The sequence below is a fragment of the Phalacrocorax aristotelis genome, chromosome 2, assembly GCF_949628215.1.
Source record: "Phalacrocorax aristotelis chromosome 2, bGulAri2.1, whole genome shotgun sequence".
Classification (NCBI taxonomy): domain Eukaryota; kingdom Metazoa; phylum Chordata; class Aves; order Suliformes; family Phalacrocoracidae; genus Phalacrocorax; species Phalacrocorax aristotelis.
Window position 1 is genome coordinate 95955219 of NC_134277.1, and position 23155 is coordinate 95978373.

Below are 23155 nucleotides of genomic sequence, written 5' to 3' on the forward strand. Positions count from 1 at the left end.
CAAAAAGGAATTCATAGAACCTGGAACGACCTGCAAAATCTTTTGTCTTAGATATTTTTAACACTGCTGAAATATTTCAGCCGTCAGAAATGCCTTGCCAGTGCTAGAGGGAGGCTGGCTACCTGCCTGCAGCACTACTGCAGCTTTCTTGAGTAGCCTCTATGTAGGGCTGTTACCTCTTTAGAAATAAGACTGAAAACAGGGTTTGCTGTGCCCTTCCAAGCCTCACATACATCTAAGGATTATGCAAGAGAAGCATGAAACGTAAGTCCCTGTTTTAAAGGTCAGAAATGAAAACTACCACTGAAAAACACTGGATGGCCAGGGGATAGAAATTTCATAGCATGGGCTTCAAAATGAAGCTATTAAAAATTAAATCTGCCCTTGTTATTTCTTAGTTAAAGTTCAAACTAATTGTTATTTACTTTCTAAGTTAGAGATAAAAGAAATCTGCCAGCCAGTCTTACATATAGCACCTTAATCAGACCAACTGAATCCAAGAAATTGGAGGTACTGTCAGAGATTTCAAAAAAAGCTAGCCTCAATGATTGTGTGAGTGGTATCCAATAGATGAAACCTCAGTGCAGCTGAAGCTGGATGCTTTAGGTGTTTCACCGTGGTACCAACTAATGGAAGATCAAGCTCCAAAAGATCAGGATGAGGACTCTCTCTGAAATGGAACATGACCAACAGGGGATCTTTTCTTGGCACTCTTACTGTGCGTTGGAGTATGCCTACAATACCATCAAGGTGCGGCTGCAGTACACGAAAAGCCTGAATTACCTTTAATCTAGTTAGTAAACTACTGGCAGCACTGATGTTGTCCCAGTACAGGCAGCAGCCTCAGCCACCCAAGCCCACCTTGTGTTTATTTACTTGGGCAGGTAGCCCAAGCAAGACAGACTAAAGCCAACTCTGGTATGCCTACAGGTACTGCAATTAGATCTCTCACCACAGTCTTAGAGAAATCCAAGTTATACCACTGGTACAGACAAATCACAGGAGAAGACTGAATTGGATTGAGCATTGTAAAAGTAAAAGCAGGTTCACAACTTTCATTTAGGGCTATATTTACTCCCTTCCCTTTATTTTGCTTGCTATAAACCTCCCTTCCTCCTTCTACGTTTACCCACAATACTTCCTTAGGAAGCACTCACCTTTGCACGCTCCTGCTAAATAACGCATAGGTGCTCTCTTACTGCAGGTAAGCTAGACTGTTAAATCCCTGTGTGCTCGTACTTACCGCTGAATCAGGTCCAGACTTTGTTCTTACCCCAACCCTGTCAGACCTCCCTTTACATCCTTCCTGTAAACCATGGGCATGCACACAGACAAACATATACTGACTAAACACTAGTGATTAGCCAGAGATCATGAAGTTTTAAGTTCAGTTCCAAGCTTCTAGTCTAAAGGTTAGTCAACAGCGGGAAGCTGATGCTGCCACAACATCCAAAATTACGCAAAGGTAAAGGAAAGCCAGGCTCCTAAGCTACAGAAGGTCACACTTGTAAAACCAAACCAAAACATTACTGACTTGTGATAGGCTGTCCACAAAAAACTATCCATAATGGTCACAGTTGTGAAGGGAAAGTTATTAACTTTTTTAAAATTTTTAAAATTTAGTTCACTGTAGGAAGCAAGTTTTTAGAGATGAGTTGCATTCTGTTAAAATGCTTCTCAATAATTTGCAAGTACTCCCTGCTTTCAACTTTTGGGTGATGATACAAACCGTATCATGCCGAGCTGTAACAGAACTACAGCTCATGCTTAACAATCAGGAATCCTGCTATCTAGACAGGTTCTCCACATTATGCAGTAAGACATATTCATATTTTCAGATGTTTCACACAGCATTGCCATCAGAACACTAGTTTTTCTAGTATGTTTTATCTTCTGCATTACCCACACAGTGAAGCATACCTGGACATTTACTTCATTTTCAATTAAATCTACGTGAAATTACCAGAAGGGACCACTACTTTTATTTTTTTTTCTTTAAACAGCTTCAGTATCTATCAGGATTTTTTCCAAAACATTTCTTAGACTTCTTGACATTTCCCTTTATCTCAGCTAATGTTTGAAGATATCTTATTTATATCATCTGATGAGAATAAGGGGAAGCCTGTAATCAGGACACATCTCAGGGTTACGTTGAAATGAGTCAGATAAGTAGTTAAATTAGGGAAGAACAGTGCGTACGAGGTCTCAAGTATCCTCACACCAGTGTCCTTCCAACAGCAACAGCAGAGTTGAGCAATTCTGTCTAAAGACTCCTGCCATAGACTTTATAAAGAACAAGTCATGCTAGGCCAACTGAATCCATTCTATATTTTGGACTACATATACCATGTTAAACTATATGATCATATACTATTCTTGTTTGGCAAAAAAAAAGTTTCAAGCAGGTCTTTGACAGAAGCTCCTAGAATAGGAAGAAAAAAACCTAAGGTTTATCACTAGCAGCCATAATCAACCACCATTTCAAGCTGTGCTATCTCTAGGTGATGTATTTTTAGTTTCTTTGTGGATTATCAGGAATTTACCTTGATGTCCTCACAAGTACTTCCCTTCAAAGACAGGCAAAAAGGAGAAAGGTGCAAAGGAAGCAACCTTTTAACTGCACCCAGTGTTCTGTATTATAAACCTCCTCCTTTCTTTGCCTTTAGTAGAGTATGATTTTTTTAAATGTAATTATTTAGAAAGAAAAAAACCCCAAAACCTAAAAAACACCCCAAAGCCTAAGAACTTGATATAATTTGCACAGTATTTTTTTTTTTGCCTTTTTTTCCATCTTGATTATAATCAATACTTGCAGTGCTGACTCCTGTGCATGAGCATGTAACACTACCAGACTTTCAGGATGTCTTCCTATGAAAATGTAAAGTAAAATGGTAGTTTTCAAAAATAGCTCCTAGGAACTAAGAAAAAAAACAACCCTCTGTTAAAAAAAACTATATCCACAGGGTTTTGCCCAATAATGCAATTCTCTGAAAATAAAATCCAGACATTTTAGAGTACAAAGTAAATACAACGAAATTGTTTTTGCAACCTATCAAGGAAAAAAACATTATCTACATACATTAATTTTCAAACAAGTAATTGACAAACTCAAAGCCAGAAAAAAAAGTAGTTGAGATTAAACTTTCACCTGAGGCTTACTGAGCTCAGCTCTTTACCTACACTGTGCTAACAAACCAATACCTAATAAAAACTTTATGAAGGGTTATGGCTGCACATGTTTACTAATCATAAGTCAGTCACATATCACAAACATTTCAAAGTCAGGAAATAAAACATAATTTTAAAACAACCAAACTATATTCAAGGGCATAAGACTATTCAAAATTTGCCCTCTTAGTGGACAATTCTAACCAAATCATGAAGTAGAGCAACTCTACCCCCTTGTTCAGAAACACAGAAAGCCCCCCCATGATACAACCCTGAGCTCACCCATTAAATACTGAAGATCAAACTTTCTAAATTCTTTACAGCTGCTCAGCCTGGACACTTCATGCAGCATATTCCCCACCTGCCACCCACAGCAGATCCTAGCTGTGCTGCCCCATTTCCCAGTTTACAAGAAACTTTTTGGACAGTTGTGCCAGTGTCCCGTGGCCTGCACGCTCTGCTCTGTTCTGCTTGTTTTCAACAGCATTCAGAATGACAGTATTTCAGGTGTCTTTCAAAACATGCAAGGCAGATCTATGGTTTCGACTGTAATTGTTAATGAATGGAAAGGATGGGCTGTTGTTTATAAAACCACAGTAACCATTCTGACTGTCCCACTAATACTGAAGTGGTGAGCTGCTGATGGAAGCGTAACCCATTTCCAGATATGGTATTTGATTTTTTTTCTCTTTCACTTAATGACTTGGTTTTCATATATTTTATCACATACTAGATTTTCATCTCTAAAACTCTGAGGTCCTGCAGATGTACACAGGCTACAGGCATCTCCCTCCAGCTCTGTGCTTGTCTGAAGCAATGACACTGCCCAAGTCCCAGCGAGATATCACTGCACTGGGGAGCTGTCCAGATATCAGTCACACATGAGGCCGAACACGGACTGAATCAGTTTTAACTTCTCTTGGGAAGACAGCTCCCCAAAGAACAATAGTTAACTCTAGTGGAGCAGGATGAACCATGGGAACCGAGGAGAAGATTTCTTACAAAACACATCACACTTTTAAAAGCCACACAAAAGAAAAATTATTTTAGCTATACCAGCTGCTTTAATTTTTTTTTACTTCTGTTTTTTTTTTTTACTAGCCCTCACTTCCCCTAAGACTGTCATTAGATTCAGCAGTTCTGAGACCATGAGTATTCTCATTTCACTCCTGCTACACTGAATACCACTGAGTATCCAGGCCAGTTTGATACTTCAAAAGTGAAAGAATAACAGCACCGACTGAAGCCAGTCAACGTGCTACTTGCAAGCACTTATATTCATAGCTTTACAACTGTGCTTCACCCTCACTGCTCCCATCTTAATTCAGTTAACTGATGCTTTCTCTGAGCAGAGCGCAGCTCTCCAGTCCAGGAGATAACTGGTTTTGTTACGCATACAAGCGGAGACCAGGTGGAAATGAACTGTTCTTAAATAAAAGTGCCACTAAATCAAACCACCCCTTCAAAGGCTAATGCAATGTTCTGCTGTACAAAACATTTTACTATGTGCATTCATTTTAGTAGAAGAGATCAGGCAGAATTATATGACCTTCAGTAGCTTATATCAAGAGCTGGAAAAGAGACACTTGGGATAGAAAACTAAGAAACAAGGCATGTTAAGGAGTGATCATGCTGGAAAATAAAACCTCCCCAAACCACAGAATCCATTAGTTGGAATCACAATTTTTCTGTTTATTTACCTTCTTATTAAGCCAGTGCCACAGCTTGTCAGTGGCAGAGGGAGATGGAAGAAAAGGGAAAAAAAGACAAGAACACAGTGGAAAATTATTGAAAAATGCAGTAATAGAGCGGGGAAAAAAGCAATGAGAGGCAGGCAAAGTCATCCACAGAATGAAAATGAAATTGTTCCAGACACAAAGGTAAACTGCAATAGGAAGAAAAGATCGTAACAACTTCTAACCCAAGAGTCTAGATTTTACTATTAACACGTACTTTTTGAAACAAAGAGGGATATAAACAAGTAAGAACAACTTTAGTGATATTAACAGAGCTATCAGCATAATCTGGGCAGTTCCAGTTGAATTATACTGAAAGCAAACATTTCAGACTTTAGAGCAGAACTTGTAAAAGTAGTCTGAGGCGGGCACTTTACCGAAACATCAAAACTTATCACAAGACACTTGTTTATTGCATTAACACTCCCATTCAGGCAGTTTCTTATGTACTTTGAAACATTCTTACTATGTCAACCTCTGTTAAACAAATTTTATATGCTTTTTTAGTACCACATTCATATGATGAGATTCACATTCAATGGCACAATATCAAATATATAATTAAATTTGAGATACACACAACAGCAAATTGTAGGTCAAATAAATGTATGGATTTCATATAATTTTATTGGTTGTACAGAAGGCTCTCTGCATGTCTCAACAGTCAACTTCTCCTTTTGTACTGCTGTTATTTTTCCTTACTAGTTCTCAGCCGTACTGCTCAAGTACACCCATTTTAGGACCTAGTTTATGTAGGACTGTTAATTCTAGACAAAAGTAATCAGTTAGCATAATCACAACAGTGAAAAGCTTTAATGTTATTATTCATCTGTGTTAGAGGTTAGGATCAAGTAAGTGAAGTTTGTTTCTCCCTGTAAACAAGATCACTGAGAGCTCAATAAATCTGGTGTTCTTACCAGTTTCCAGAAATTGTATTAGCTCCCAGTGAAAATAAAACATAAGAACCTTTCAAATTTTAAAAATCTCATAGTGTTGATTAAGTTGTATCAGAAACAAGAAGCAGATTTACTAAGAAAAATGAACATCAGGAATCATGAAAATAAAATATGTCACAAAGCACCCACTTCTACTAGCTTTTACTACTCATGGAAAGAATCACAGTAATGGAAAGCAATGACAAAGCTTAAAAAGCTTCAAATTGACACTATAGAATTTGTTTCTATTTTACATCTTTGCCTATGGAATATTTTATCAGTGAGAAAAGGTAAAGTTCTTTACTATTTAACAACATACTTTTGCCTTTAGCTTTACTTCTGCGTATTAAAACCCACTAAACATTAGGTTCAGTTTGGAAAAAAACATAGATCTCATGGCTGTATTTCTACTCTATTGCAACTCCAACACAACAAAAGCTAGGGCTCTATTGTTAGCCTGAGATTTATGCAGAATGTGAAAGGAAGTCTTTGGTATTTTTCTATAATTTCCGCCTCCTAGAATTGCATGATAAATACAGGAACTACAAAATAATACTATATGTCAAAAATAAACATTATTAAAAAATTATTGTTAAGACAATATCTGGGAGGATCTACCTGCCTACTATATTACCAATACTGATGTTTAAGTAGTTCTACAAATGTAATCAATCTACATTTAAAAACAGGCTACAGATTATTTCTAATCTTCAAGTCATCCAAAATTAATACAGCTACAGACACTTCTCCAGTATTTTATTGGAAAACTATTTACATAAGACCTTACGAGTCTATGGAAGTATTTCCTAGAATAATATATGCAATGATAGAGATTCTTCCCATTTTCTGTGCTTGCTTTAACTATGTGCTAAACTTGGTACCAGAACCACCAAACCTTGGCTTTACCCAACGTCCAAACTATATATTACAGTCCTCCATATATAAAATTCTAGTACACTATACCTAGAAAAAGCATATAACAACTACATGATTCTGAATCTGTTCATGAAACCCCTAATCAACATAAAACTGCAGTGCCCATATTAAAAGACAACAGTCGTCTTTTAAAATATATATAAATAATCAGTGAAGCAAATTATTAGTTCTCGACTGTTGATAAAAACATGCATGATACCGTATCTATTAAGTTTTAAGATGACTTGATGGATGACAACAGAAACCTCCCTACTCTTTCCTCCAGGAAGTCTCTCATACTTGAACTGCTGCATCTGTTGGCTCCATGGGGCAAATGCACAACCAGGGAATAAAGAACACAGTACCGACATCCCGTTTCCATAGTCCATCTTTAATGCAGGCCTGCACATACAGGCACAGCTTGACCTACTGTTTACAAGGAAAATGAAAAGCAATGCCCTACTTTCTTTCCTCTTGATCAGAACTTCAGTTCAAATTTGTCTGCATTTCCAAGGTAACCAGAGGTTGATGAGCAGTGGGAAAGAAGATCGCTTCTTTTCTTACTGCTTTTATTTAAGAAACAGACATGATCAGTAAAGCTCAAAGATTTGCACGCATGAGCAGTACTCTCCCATAATTTCTCACAATTAGTTATTTTCCAGACCATCTACACTAGCCTCCTAAACTTTGCTTGGGAGAAAAAGACATGCCACTCTAAGATGCCTTCCTTGTCCTCACTACCTTTTACTCAAAACTGGAACTATTCCCTAATCAGGCATATCACTTTTGAAAGACCAAGGAGTACCACTAGCTGTTTGTGTGAAACTGACCTTGTCAATGGCTTGTACTCCGCTAAGAGCCCCAACACATGCTGATGCCGAGATTCAGTCTCCAATTAACTCAGTATACAAAAAAAAAACAAAACCAAAAACTAAACCAAACGATCACTAGGTCACTTCAGCTCCCAGGAAAATAAAGTACAAATGAAATATTAAAAAATTAAACATCTAATCGCAAAGGAAATGATCCTTCAATCTTGGTTCCTTACACACACACATATATATAAAAGGTAAGCTGTAACGATTTACTCCATGAATTTCTATTTTGTGTCTGCCTCTCTTTACTTCAACAGTGCCTACTGAAGCCAAAATGTTTGGTAATCCAACTTAAAAAAACCTCACCCATCCTTTCTAAAAAAAAAAAAAAACCACCTTGCAAGGATGTAATTTTCATTCCTCTCCTTTCCCTGTCCTCACAAAAATCACAATTGCCAATATCCTATGGCATTGCTTCCCAAATCTCAGAAATAAGATGCATCCATGGTCCTACAATGCACAGAATAAGCATACCCAGTAGAACTTAAAAGATATAAAAGCACTAATGTGATAAGCACTGGAAAGCCACATATAATTCCAGCCACCCATGATAAAGCCAGGTGAACTGTAATTAGAACAGTCACAAACAAGGACAACAGAATCATGCAGAGTATCAAGGGTCCATCTTATAAAGGCTAGAAGAGCCTGAATTGCTTTAATACACACAGCACAGACTCAGAAGGAATATGATTGTCACCTAACGAGGTGCAGAGGAGAGGGGATATGGAGAAACGAGTTGTGCCAACACTGTTCTTATGCTTAGACAAGTACAACGTGAATATAAACTGACCTTAAATACACTTAAGCTGAAGAGTAGGAAGTTCTGCTGCACATTATGACAAAAACCCTACCTTCTTTAAGGAGAAAAGACTCAGTGGGATTAGGAAGGATACTGTATCATATAGTCATGCAATACAAGGATACTAAACTTGACAACTCATGAAATACAATACAGTGTTGTGTCTAGAGAGTCTTCCTACTTACAAAACAAAGGCTTTTAATAAAAAGCTTTGTATAATGTAAGCTTTTATCCTAACATGTTAATACTTTTCACTGCCTTTGGAAACCCCTTTTATCTTGTTCATAGCTATATTCTGAAAGGCTTTTGCCTTTTTCAAATTCTTCCTCAATGAACTCTGAAATCGTTACTTGTTTCCTACAGCCATTTTAATGCTTTTGTTGACCTTTTGACATCCATTTTCCTATTAGATCTGCGCTTAAGCTCTTCCTTCTCCTGTAGGAGTTCAAATCCATAAACTGCAAACAGATCTGCCAAGGTACAGATGCTCTGACAAACATACTTACAAGGGTTCAGTTCTTCAGTTATAGAAACTCTGAGGTAACAGCTTTTTCTAAAGCAGAGAATACTTCAACGACACAGTTACGGAAAGCACATTCTTAAACACTGGCATAGCTATTACAAACAAAATAGTCTATCAAGTTAAGTCAAAACTTGCAATTCTGATTGGAGCAGCCTTCAAAAATTGGATGGAGCTTTCCAACTCTGCGATTTGCAATGCAAGTGTGGGCACATTTTGAGCGGGGGTAAAGGGAGGGGAGCATGGAAGCCTTATTCTATGACACTTCCCAAATACCTTATTGCACATATTTCTTCTCTTACAAAGGGAAGCCTCCCTTCTGTACCACCATGCCACTGCGTTGAAAAACTATACTTCCACACAGTATAAACAAACGTGTTTGAACTAGCTCAGGCCCTACTTATAGAATATAACAGGTTGCTTTTTAAATTAATGTTTCACAACAGAAGTAGGAAGGTCGCATCCTTCAGATTAAAGCTCATTACATTCAACTTCAAAATCTTCGTAATCAGGTAAGGTGACTGAACCATGAGAAGTCTGCCTTACTCAGATAAGGAATCTTCTACAAGCTAACTCAACATTTAACAAGTGACTTCTGTCAAGCTTTGCATGTAATCTTTTAACAAAGTTTAACTGTGTACTTAAATGTGAATAGTGACAGAAGAGACATGGTTTAAAATACACCATAAAACAGATATAGTTTTACATGAGAGACATGTCCATTAGTGACAGACATTTATTTTTAGAATTAAAGCATCTCAGCATACAGTGAACAGAGAATAAAACAAACTTTCAGGTTGCTTAAGGAAATAAGTAGAAATACCTTACTGTCAAGCTTTAGCACGACTCTTCCGAGCCCTCTGATGGGCCGTGGAGCAAGGGCTTCCTGACGTTCCTTTACAAAACTTTCAACAAGTTGCCACCAACTTTTGCAATGGTTTGCCATGAAGTTCAAAACTCCAAAATGAACCACGATTTTTTTAAGTGCCCAAACTGTAACCACAAGATGGAAATTTAAGTATTAGAGATTTCAGAGGAGCACCAAAGACTACACATCTATTCCATTCTGAAAGACCTATGAAAAAGAAAGAAAAAGATTCTTGAGTTTTATTTCCCATTAGAAACCACTTCCAGAATTTTCAAGTGGTTTTAGTACTAATCTCCTCACTCACTTTACAGATGTGTTTACTCACGTGGAATTTAGATGTCAGGAGAAGAAAGCTGCCGGCGCACTACCCGATTATGCACCTACCAGACTTGAGCTAGGCCTGGGATAAACAGGTACCACTCCATAACGTCAGTACAGTGGATTTATCACATCTTCACACAAACACCATGACAGATGACTACATCTATAATACCATATTCAGAACTTAACAGTATGCTGCACATAAAAGAAAATTTTCAGTCTCAATTCTTAAGTTTTAGGCTTTCTATACTGTTAAAGCTCTATCTTTCCTTTAAGAACTGACAGCAGATCATGCATAATTTCACAGTGAAGAAGTGTTCATTTAAGCCTTGAGCTGAAATACAACTGCCAATTAATTTTGCTATTAAACATCAAAAATATTATTTTGAAAGCAGCTTTTTATCGTGGCTTGAAGATGATCACACAACGCTTCAGAAAAATCCGTACCACTCCTCAAAACCAGACAACAGAAGAAATATTGACAACTTCCCCCCACTCCACCCCCGCCAAAAAAAGCATTTTGCTACCAGAAACAGCTTTTCTCCAACACTCCTAACACATACCCACTATAAAATAAAGAGCTTCTCAATAACACTAGAAATGTCTAACATCACAGTTACAGAAATAAAAGCTCATATCTGTTTACTTGCTATAAAATAAAGCTCAGAGACTTTTGCATAAGGCTTATGGTTTCAATTCTGCGATGGCACTGCTCTCCCTCACTTACTGAGTATACATGCAAAACTCGTGAATTCTCACAATGAGAAATATAAAAACAAAAAAGCATGATACATATAGAATTTACCTCAGAAGCTACTAGAACTTTAATAGTCATAAAATATTTGTCACATTCTTTTTTATTCAACAAAATGTTACACCAAATTATCTATCTCCTCATCACTGAAAAGAAGAAAAGCGAGTAATCTTCCAAAGCCACTAGCAAATTTAATTAACTGCTCTGTTCTGATGTTAATTCACATTATAAACAAAGATTTGTATTACAACTGATTTTACTGGAGTATTGATGCAAACATACCAGTCACAAAAACATCACTACAAGAGACATAAAGGATCGTAATTATTAAGTTGATATGTAGCAGTAACAGACTGAGAGGACTCAAAACCCAGTCCTGCCATAAACTACTGATACCCAAACCTCTAAAAGTTATGCTGCATCCCCAAAAACCGGAAACTATGGTTCTAAAGGAAAACAAAGTGAAACTAGTAGCAACAGAATCACATAATTCTCCTACTTTCAGATATAGAGCCATCTCAGACACGTGGCTGACAGTAAACCGCATGGAACAGTATCAGACTGAATACAGAGGAGCTCTATTTTGGATAAAAGATGTGTCTCAGGAGCTGGATCCAGATCTTTATAAGCAGATGGAAAAGTTCAGGAAGGTATGACGTTTCACAGAAGGGGATAGCTGATGAATGACAATGAAGCATGTTTTTGACTCTTCTGAGGAAGACATAATTCAACACTAAGGATGTTGTTTATCATAACTAATATTTTCTGTGTGACAGACAGTTAGTCTGACATGGAATATAGTATCCTTCACAGAGTGGGCTGTAAGGAAAGATACAGTAGTAAGAAACAGCATTCAGCCTAGAGAAGAGGAGACTGAGGCGAGACCTCATTGCGGTCTACAACTTCCTCACACAGGGAGGAGGAGAAGCAGGTGCTTATCTCTTCTCTCTGGTGACTGATGATGGGTCCCAAGGGAACGGCAGGAAGATGTGCCAGGGAAGGCTTAGGTTGGATATTAGGAAAAGGTTCTTCCCCCAGAGGGTGGTGGAGCACTGGAACAGGGTCCCCAGAGAGGCAGTCACAGCACCAAGCCTGAGAATATTCAACAAGCACTTGGACAATGCCCTCAGACACATGGTTTGAATTTTGGGGTTGTCCTGTGCAGGGTCAGGAGTTGGACTCCATGATCCTTGTGGGTCCCTTCTTACTCAGGACGTTCTATGATTCTACGATTCTAATATTTTTTTAAACCAGAATTTAGTAACTGTGAACATCACATGCAGGTCAAAAAAAAATTCAGTTGTTAAAAATTCTACTTACACAATAAAATAACTTTCTGTGAAAATGCTAGCAATAGTCCTCTTATTGTATCATATTTACCGCAACATTTGATACTGAACGCCCCATCATTATATTCAAGAGTACTTTTAATAAAGCTTTTTTAATTATGAAAGACTATTCTCCAGACTAGATTCATTACTTACTGCCATGCATCAAGACCACAAGAATTCCCTCATTCTCAGAAATTCACATCATGCTTCTACTTGTACATGTGCAAAATGATGCACATAGCCGAAAAGGTTAACTTTAATATCCACAGCGCATTTATCCAAGTTCCACAAGAGCCTACTCTCTGTAAGCCACTCCTGTAACAGTTGGCATTCTTGTTCATGGAAAGTGCTTTCAACAATTTACTGATGCTTGGTTTACTTACCCTCTGGCACCACCATGTGGCAAATACGGGATTTCTTCTCTTGAAGAAATAGAATAATAATCTTTCTGCTAAAGATAATATGGCAAACACACAAAAAAGGACAAAATACAGTGTGAGTGCCCGCACCTAACTTACAGGCTTACATTTTGTATGATGAAATGCCACTCATGGTAAACACACAAACTGCTCAGCAAAACAGGGCAAGCTTGCATTTTACAAGGTGAACACCATATCTGAAATGGCATTCTAACCTTCTGCTATTATTTAAAAGTGTTTAAATAATATCTTCTAAAATAATTGAGCATACACTCATTGCAAAGGTGATCTCGGGAGGTGCTACAGTCAATCACCCAGCTGTAACTACATTAGGTTAAAAAGAGGCAAGAGAGAAAAAGCTAAAGAAGGACTGTTATTAGGAAGCTGTGAGCTAAAGAAGAGAAAGGCTGCATAATAAGAAATTCTAAACATCTCCAGGAAGCAGAAAATGACCTGAAGACAAAAACAGAATTACAAAAAGGATGCAACAGAACAAGCAAGGAAGTAAACGAAAGATCCTAAAAATAGACAATACCAGGATTCCCAGGCTCACATCACTGAGTAAAATGCTACAAGTGTTCCACAACCTGATTTATTGCTTATCTTTTGAATTCCAAAGCCTTTTTTTCACCTTCTCATTAAGCAGTTTTAAAAGAGCATCTTATTCTACCAAAGTACAAATGCATTCAAGGAAAAAAATGTTAATGGTACCACGATATTTCTAATAATCTAAATGCTACTTCATGTAAGCCCTGTCTATCAATATAAGGAACTATGGTGAAATTAACACCTTTCCATTTAAGGTTTGGGGGGGTTATTTTATTTTTTGTACATACTAGAAGCATTCTCCTTAAGGTCTCAGAAGTGCTTGAAGTTATTAGTCTCCTTAAACTTGAACAGTTGCAAGGAAACTTGCTTTATAAGCCTTCCTATTTTCCAGTACTAAGTATTTTTAATACCACCTCTTTTTTAACAATCCAGGTTATCGTCATTCACCTTCTGACACTTAATGTGATCCGCTGTTCTAAATTTGGCTCTGTTCATCATTTTATTACCTTTTTATATGTGGTGATCTAGTTATACTCAGCTACATGCCAAGACAAAGCACTTAATGGCCAAAGTGTCACTGCTAAGGCAACAAGTCAAAAGTATTCTCAAAATTATATTTTGTCATATCATTTGGGGACCTATTTCAGACCTAATGACTGGCAGCAGCAGTATTCATCCATCTCAGCTATAGATTTGCACTTTAATCTAGATTTGTCTGGCTCAAGCTTAAAACCATTCATTTTTGCCTAACTGCGAAACTATTGCATCCATATTTCCTCCCACCCAAGCAGGTATTTCTAAATAGTGGTTAAGTCACTCCTTGACTTTTCTCTTCAATAAATTAAGCCACTTAAGCTCGCTTCTAGTAAGTCTAAAATTTATTTTCTAATCCCTTTATCATTTTTGATTTGTTTATGAGCTCCAACGTCCAACCTGCCATCACCATTTCCCATGATGCCCAGACACCAAAACTGGGCAGTTTCTTCTGCAGCAACTACATTGGAATGAAAAAAAGATCAAACCCCTCTCTCCTCTCACCCTGTATTCAGCTATTTATGTGCCTAACCATCACATTACCCTTTAGCTGCTGCTACAGTGCCACAGTCAGACGTGCAGCTGCTCCTTCCCCCATGCCTCGCAGAGTTCACAGCCTCTTGAACCCATAAGCATGGCCCCACAGTCATGATTTCCAGATGCACAACTAGGCAATAACAGCTTTGTGTATTGGGTGTAAATTGCAAGGTTTTGGGAGCAGGGTGGCCACTGGGGTGGCCTCCATGTGGAGAGACCAGGAGCTGCCTTGTGCCAGACACTGCTGGTTCCAGGTGGCTCCACGATGGACCCACCACAGGCCAAAGCAGAGCCTATCAGGCATGGGTGTGATACCTCTACAAAAATATATTTAAGAAAGGGCATAAAACACTAAGGGGGGAGAAAAGGAGGGAACACAGAAAGAACAAGTGTATAGAGAGGAAGAAGAAACAGAAGGAATAAAAAGGCCAGGGGAGTAGAAGTGCTCCATGGTGGAGTAGGCACACCTCACAGGGGACTGTGGCCTATGGAGGACCCATATAGGAGCAGATGGACCCCTTGAAGGGACTGTGGCCTTGGGACAGGGAGATGCCTGAGCTGGCACCTCCCCAAAGGGACTGCAGCTCACGGATGAAGCCACACTGGAAGGCAGGAAAAGACTGGCTCCGAGGGTACTTGGCCACTAGCTGGGGCCAAGCCACCAGACATGGTAAAAGGGAAAAATAGCTACATTTACATGTTAACTATATTTAAAAATGCTGAAAAACAGCATTTTAACTGAAGTTTAGAGAAAGCCTAAGCAAATTAGGAAACTCACTTTGTTTACAGTAAGGGGATGTGAGGAAATGCCTTCAGATTCATAGTAGCTCATGCATGTTTTCAGAGTTCCCATCTTTACTATTCATCCCCCAAAACAGTATTGGAAAAAGTGGCATTCAGTTTTAAAATAACCTCTTTAGGTAGCTATCATAAGTACTCTATTCTTGCTTGATATGTAAGAGAACAGATGCATGTAGATGTTAAGCAACAAAGCTAATTAACCTCAGAGCTAGAATTAGAATGAAATTTACCTTGTGACTTGTCCACAGAGCCTAGCAACTCATTTTTAATGGAAATTAAAAGTTAGCATGAGCTAAAATATTCTTTATCTAGGGGTGCAAAAACATGAAAGACATGACATCAAGAGAAATAAAAATAAAGTACTCTAAACCAGAAGTCTTCTTACAATGTAAGGTATGGCACTAAATTATTCCAGGTAACTACAATAGTCAGCAAAGCAATTTTACAGAGGCATCTACTACATGGCAACAAACAGTGCACATCAATCTTCCTCTCTGAAGCTGAAATTTATCTCATCTTAACTAAAAGTCTTGAAAAGTTTGAAATTAAAACTCATACAAGCCTTTCCTTCTATTTTATTCGACACAAAGCCTAAGGCTATCCAAAGTCATCATTTAACATATATTTCTAATAGTCGGATTATTACCTGCAAAAGGCACTGGCAATAGCTGCACAATCCAGAAATTTAGCCAGATCTGAACAATGACAATGGCCCACACAAGTGCAACAAAGTAAATATCACTAGTTTTCTTTTTTCTAAGAAAAGATCCAGTCTCAGGTCTTTGTCTGCTCCCAGAAGAGGATGAAGAGGAGGAGAAAGATGATGAAGCATGTGGAGGCTGATCACCTTCTGTTGCTCCTAAAACAAACACAAACAAAGGAGTGGAAGTTATCACATTAATGTTCACCACAGAATGGAATATACTCCCTAGTCCCAAATTAATCTTTTATTTGGTTTATTTTTGGTTTTGGGGGGGTTGTTTTTTTATTTTGTAATTTCTCTAAAACACAGGTACAGCCCTGGCACTGATCTGAATTTTGAAAGCTAGAACAGGGCTGCGTAAGCTCTCCCACATCATGCAAAACCATGCCAGGCAGTTCTGGGAGAAGGAGAGAAGAAAAGATGCTACAGCCTCTAAGAGGCATTCGGTCACTGTATGTAAATTACAGGCCAAATGTGTTTTATCAAAGAACTGTAAAACCCTGTAAAACAAAATGTAATTCACTTCTAAAGGAAATATAAAGTCTTAAAAGAAATCTGTGATTTCTCTTTACGTCAAGTATTCAAAAAGAAAGCTTGGATTAGCTCAAAGCTCATTTAAACAAAAGACAAATGCAGCATACATTGAAGAGAAAGCTTGTATCTTACAGATTTCTTACTTCACTTTTTCTTTTCCTGAACACTCAACATTGCAAACACAGCACTCACCCTGTGGTCCTAAATTACTTGCTTGCGTAACATATTTTAGTAACAAGAGCAAGCATAAATTACTGGGTAACAAATGTTGTCCTTCTCTCATTTATAAGTTAGTAAACATGAAATTAAGTTCAAAAATGTGAACTGATGTGTTAAAGGCACTTATAAATAAACAGTAAATAGTTATATCAGGCAAAAATATTATGTCCAAATTCAAATTCTTGTATAGAGAACATAGTAATTTATTTATTTAACTTTTTATTTGGTAAATCTGCCTAGTACGGGTGACACCAAATCCATCTTCAGTAGCTCCCTGAGAACACTAGCATTAACTTTTACTGAGGCCCCATGCTGGTGGCAAAATGCACACACTTCCCACACACCACTACTTGAGAAGAATTTGCAGCCATGATGTAAGAATGCACACACAAGAAAACGTGGAAAGCTACTCTCTGCTGAAGAATAAAAGGCAATTTCTTATGTTGGTACATACTGCAGCAGGTAAGCAATGAACACAAGTCTTTCACCGAACTTGTGTCACATCAACACCAACCACTTTCCTCCCACGAAGAAAAACTGCTATAAAGACTGTATTATAATATACTACATGCATATCAGTCAAACAGCTCATGTTCTACACATGCGATTTCAGCTGCAATGTGTCACTAAAGCCATTCCTAGCCTAAAGCATGACAGCTAGAATGCACAGAAAGAGAAGACAGATTTGTCATACGTGTACAGTAGTGGTAAGTGACAAATCCTGCAGCCTCACACACTGGATGAACACTCTTTTGTTGTAGAGATATGCACTGGTGTTCTACAAGTAAGGGAACTATTTTTAGAGCTTATAAACACTTCCCCACCACACTAATACAGTACGGTTGATCAACAGATTCTCCCAATTGATATACACCGAGGTGATGCCAGAAACATCAGTTGATTGCTGGTAACATATTTGGTGGAACTTCAGAATACTCCCGCAGGAATTACAGCGTGCAACCTGAAAGAAGGAACTCTGCAAGCAGCTAAACACAGCAGAAGCTTCAAGTGGAGTGCTTCCTGGCAAATCAATTCGTGTCTTAAAAGCATGAAGGCTGGCCCTATCATATACAAACTACACTCTGGAGAAAGAGACATGAGTTAATTCTTCATAAAGGGAAAGAGAGTTACCTGCAAACAGAAACTTTCCTAAAAAGATAGACAGAAGTGGTTTTGTCATAAGAAATAGAGGGTCTATCATTCCCCTGTACTTCTCAGTCTATTTTTAACTAAGCAGAAGAGCTCCAATAGAAACATACAGTTCCAGCTTATCATGCCCTAAAGGCACACAAATATGAAAGCACTACATCCACAATTGAGAATTCTCCCCTATCAATTGAGCTTACTCAATTACTTTTCACTTTTTTGCTCCAAAATTAATATAATAAACATAAGAAGTAACATGACAACAAGCAGAAACTCAAATATTTATCAAAGGGAAGGAAGAGCTAAAAGCCAAAATAGAAAAAACAGAAATTTAATATGCTTAAGTCTATGCCTCAAGATTAAAGTTATCTGACACTCTTTGCCCCAAAAGCCCTGAGGACATTCACTTCTTTTGGTAATGAAAAATTTGATCAACGCATTTTTGCAATGAAAATACTTTAATTAAATAACAGCAACAGTAATGTCAAGAGTAGTACCAATTAAACTGCCTCATCCTCCCACAGTTTCCCTATTAACTTGAGGGGACTGTACACAGAATGCAAAACAGAGATGGGAAAGACCTGACAAGATCAAAACAAAAAAAAAATATTAAAAAAGGGAAGACAAAAAGAAAAAAAAAAAGACTGTAAACTCCTCGGGGATCCCAAGACAAGAAAGGTTTTTCAGAATCCAGTTCTGCAACACTTGAAGCCAAACTAACTTGGCACTGCCAGTGACCCAGTATTCTCCCATGACAAACACAGACTCCTCAGCATCAGAACTGCCAGTCAGATGACTGTATCGGAAGTCAGTTCACAAAGTTGATCCACCTGAAAAAAACCCACCAGACTTTGCAAATTAATAGTCACATTTTGTTGGCAAGATATGCTCTGCAAACCTTTGCCCTGTCAAGACAAATAGGAAAAAAAGGACTATGACAATACTGATTTAGAGTAACTTCAGGTTCTGTAAAGCCCCATTTAGGGTGCTTCATGATATGTTTAGAGATGGAACCTGAAAAACATCCATCTTCCAACCAACGAAGGCATGACAGTCTTTCCCAAATAGCTAACATAATACCCAGTAAAGTAGTCTAGCAAAATCAGAAAGTATGATCCTTATTTGAATAAAAACAACAAAAGTAAATTTTCCAGGCTGTCTTAAGACATGTTCTTTTCTTCATACAATATATTCTCTGTCAAGTCAACTTCTTGCTGGCATAGCATTTTGAATTATTGTCCTCCCCTTCCTTAAATAAAAGGAGAAGGAACGGCAGCACAAACAGGAAGGCAAGTGTCTGTATCTCTATAGAGCAGAGTATCAGAATAAAATCTTCAGAGTTAAATGAAACAGTGATATTTTTTTTTCTTAATCATTATTAATGAAAAAGTCTTTCAGAACACCAGGCCGAAAGTAGTCCTTCATGAATAACAACATCTTTCTGTAATTTCAGGAGGAAAACTGGGGGGGGGCTTTTGTTGGGTTTTCTTTTTTTTTTTTTAAAGAAAATACAGTTTAGGGGGAAGGGTGGGTAAGAGGCATGACTACATTTAAGGATTTCAGTATCTATCATATTTAAAACCAAAAAGACAATAGAATCTTGCCTACAAGGTAGCTAACAAAATACTGCAGCAGTATCTGCTTCTTAAGTTGCAGGCTTCTGATTTGCTGTATACTCTGGAAATTCTTGGGACACCAGGAAGGACAAGTCAGGCCACCTTCACTGATATCATTAAATTTTTCACCCCCAACACTAAATACCATTATTCAACAACAAAATAATTAAAAACATGAGTGTTCAGAAGAACCTATAAAATCAATATGGCTTATTTCCCCTCCTGACTTTTTTCATGAACAAATTTAGGGAGAACAGTGAAAACATGAAGCATTGGTTGTTCTACAATTGCTTTAACACAATATAAGCATAGTTATTGCTACTGACAATCAACCTGGACTGACATATTTAGGATAGATACAAGGAAGACCTCCTCCTGAGGTCTGCTCTCCACCTGTCTGATTCATTTCGAAATCTGAAACTTTGCATAAAATAGATGTGTGCTGCATTACAAGTTCCAGAGCAAGATAACAAAACATCCAAAAAACACTGCAGAGGAAAAAAAATAGAATTGCAATTTCTTAACCCTGCAGGTAAGCCTTTTGCTATAGAAGAATGTTTCATCACCATTCACACAGAAGTTCCAAACCAAGGATGACCAAAAGGATGCTTAACATGTATCACAGAATAGAACGCTAATTCCCAACGGACTGCTGGAAGATTATTTCAACTATCCTTAGGAGTAAACAGGAAACTCCATATTTGTTCTTTTCCTGCTGCGAAGGAAAACAACAACGGAACATTGTCAGGGTATGCAGAGACACAACAAGGAAGGCCAAGGCCCACTTGGAACTAAATCTGGCAAGGGACGTCAAGGATAACAAGAAGGGCTTCTTCAAATACACCAGCAGTGAAAGGACGACTGGGGGAACTGTAGGCCCGCTGCTGAACAAGTTGGGGACCCTGATGACGCAGGATGCAGAGAAGGCAGAGTTACTGAATGCCTTCTTTGCTTCAGTCTTAGCTGCTAAGGCTGGCCCTCAGGCATCCCAGCCCCCAGAGGTGAGAGAAAATCTGGAGGAAGGAAGGCTTCCCCTGGGTCGAGGAGGATTGGGTTAGAGATCACCTAGGCAAACCGGATCCTCACAAATCCACGGGCCACGATGGGATGCATGCATGAGTGTTGAGGAAGGTGGCAGATGTTCTTGCCAAGACACTCTCCATCATCTTTGAAAGGTCATGGAGAACTGGAGAGGTGCCTGCAGACTGGAGGAAAGTAAACATCACTCCAGTCTTCAAAAAGGGCAAGGAGGAGGACCTAGGAAACTATAAGCCGGTCAGCCTCACCTCCATCCCCAGAAAGGTGACGAACAGTTCCTTCTAGAGGTCATCTCCAGGCATGTAGAGGAAAAGAAGGTTATCAGAAGTAGTCAACATGGATTCACCAAAAGGAGATCATGCTTGACCAACCTGATAGCCTTCTATGATGGCATGACTGGCTGGGTAGATGAAGGGAGAACAGTGGATGTTGTTTAGCTCAACTTCAGCAAAGCTATTGACAATTTGTCCCATAACATCCTCATAGACAAGCTAAGGAAGTGTGGGCTGGATGAGTGGACAGCGAGGTGGATTGAGAACTGGCTCAACAACAGAACTCAGAGGGTCGTGATTGTGTCCCTGTACTTGGTGCTGGTGAGTCCACACCTTGAGTATTGTGTTCAGTTTTGGGCCCCTCACTCTAAGAAGGACACTGAGGTGCTGGAGCGTGTTCAGAGATGGGGAATGAAGCTAGTGAAGGGTCTGGAGAACAAGTCTTATGAGGAGCAGCTGAGGGAACTGGGATTGTTTAGTCTGGAGAAGAGAAAGCTGCCATGCAGCAAGACCTGGACAGGCTGGAGAGCTGGGACAAGTGAAATCTGATGAAATTCAACAAAAGCAAGTGCAAGGTCCTGCACCTGGGGAGGAACAACCCCATGCACCAGTACAGGCTGGGGGCTGACCTGTTGGAAAGCAGCTCTGCTGAGAAGGACCTGGTAGTGCTGGTAGACAGCAAGTTGACCCTGAGCCAGCAATTGTTGCCAAGGCGGCCAAAGGTATCCTGGGGTGCGTTAAAAGGAGTGTGCCCAGCAGATTGAGGGAAGTTATCGTCCCCCTCTACTCCATCCTAGTGAGGCCACATCTGGAGTACTGTGTCCAGTTTGGGGCTTCCCAGTTTAAGAAGGACAGGGAACTACTGGAGAGACGTCAGCAGAGAGCTACAAAGATGATCAGGGCTGGAGCATCTCTCTTAATGAGGAAAGGCTGAGAGACCTGGAGAAGAAAAGACTGAGGAGGGATCTTATCAATGCTCACAAATATCTAAAGGGTGGGTGTCAAGAGGACAGGGCCGGGCTCTTTTCATTAGTGCCCAATGACAGGACAAGGGGCAATGGGCTCAAGTTGGAACACAGGAAGTTCCACCTCAACATGAGGAAAAACTTCTTTACTTTGAGGGTGACAGAGCAGTGGAACAGGCTGCCCAGGGAGGTTGTGGAGTCTCCTTCCCTGAAGACATTCAACACCCGCCTGGCCGCGTTCCTGTGCCCCCTGCTCTGGGTGGCCCTGCTCAAGCAGTGGCGTTGGACAAGATGATCTCCAGAGGTCCATTCTAACCCCTACTATTCTGGGATTCATAAGACAAAAAATACATCTGGTTAACTGTCTCAAGAAAGTAAGTCAAAAAACATTCACCATAAAAGACACCTTTGTAAAACCACTGTGGTTTTACAAAGTGACGTTACAACTTAAAAACATAAAACAAAACTGTCTTAAGAGAAAAAATTAAAACTGGTGTGTAAGTTAAAAAAAAAAAACACAAGCAACAAACAAGAACACAGCCACTTACATAGCACATTTGTAGGAGACCGTTGTTTGACCAAGTGTTCAAAATCCAGCTAAAAAATAATCTAATTTCCAAAATGAAATATTAGAGACAGTAATATAAGAGAACTGTCACCATGATGCTCCACTCTTGAATTTCAGGACATATGCCCATAGGGTTCTGTATATATTTTGATAGTAGTCATGTAAAATGTAGTAACAAAGATAAGAAAAGAGTAAGTTGCCTAAAGCTGTCCTTTTTATATTTAAAAATGAAACATGTTTTGAAGTACAGCTTACACTGACATACTTAGAATTAGGAAGTGCGTTTATATTTCATGGAAAGGTTTCTGAAGAGCTTGTTCTACACCATTTCACCTGGTGTCTGAAGTTACTTTTAACTTTCACAAATGGTGGCATTTAGGGAGAAGTTTTTAATGCCACATGCTCAAAGAATTCTTTCCTGCACAATCACCATTTTCTCCTCTGGAGCACAATTTACACATTACAGACAATATTAAGAACATTCTGTCTTGAAGCAGACGACTCTCAGACACAGCCAGTTTCAAAAATGAAGTTTTATAAGTTCACAGTCTGTCAAGTTGAATGACCTGTTTTGTCTATTTGCAGGAAATAGAAGAAACCTTTCAATTTCCAGAGATCCCGGTAATAGCTTATTTTTTTAGTATGCCATTCCATCAAAGGCATACCCAGAAAAATGGTGGTAAGGTTCAAAATCAGCAATGGACATCTAAATACCTTCTTTGCAACTTTTCCAAGCCATTTCTTACAAATTTCTAGGTGTGTTATTGCAAGTGAAATTACTGTGATTCAAGCTACAATGTCAAGTAAACTCACTACAGGAAAGAGACCACAGACTACTCACTACAGGTGGGGTGGGGGAATTCTTACAGCCAGGACTTCTAAATGTACAGCCAGCCATGTAAACTATCATTTGAAAGATAGCTTTTATATTATTGTCTTTTTAACATTTTTAAAAACAGATAAACCTGTTTCACAAGGTATGTATAAATGTGCTGTGTTGGACAGGATGAAGAGGATAGGGACTACTCTGAA

The 23155-nt window shown here is 38.7% G+C and overlaps 1 protein-coding gene across 1 annotated transcript in view; it reads right to left on the reverse strand.

The window, feature by feature from the left end:
- Positions 1-23155, reverse strand: part of TMEM245 (transmembrane protein 245) — an 88614-nt gene that overhangs the window by 51194 nt on the left and 14265 nt on the right. Inside the window, exons 5-6 of the mRNA XM_075084409.1 lie at positions 15709-15921; positions 9772-9941 (exon numbers count right to left, since the gene is read on the reverse strand). Of these exons, the coding sequence (XP_074940510.1) occupies positions 9772-9941; positions 15709-15921 (383 nt within the window). The remainder of the gene's footprint in view (positions 1-9771; positions 9942-15708; positions 15922-23155) is intronic.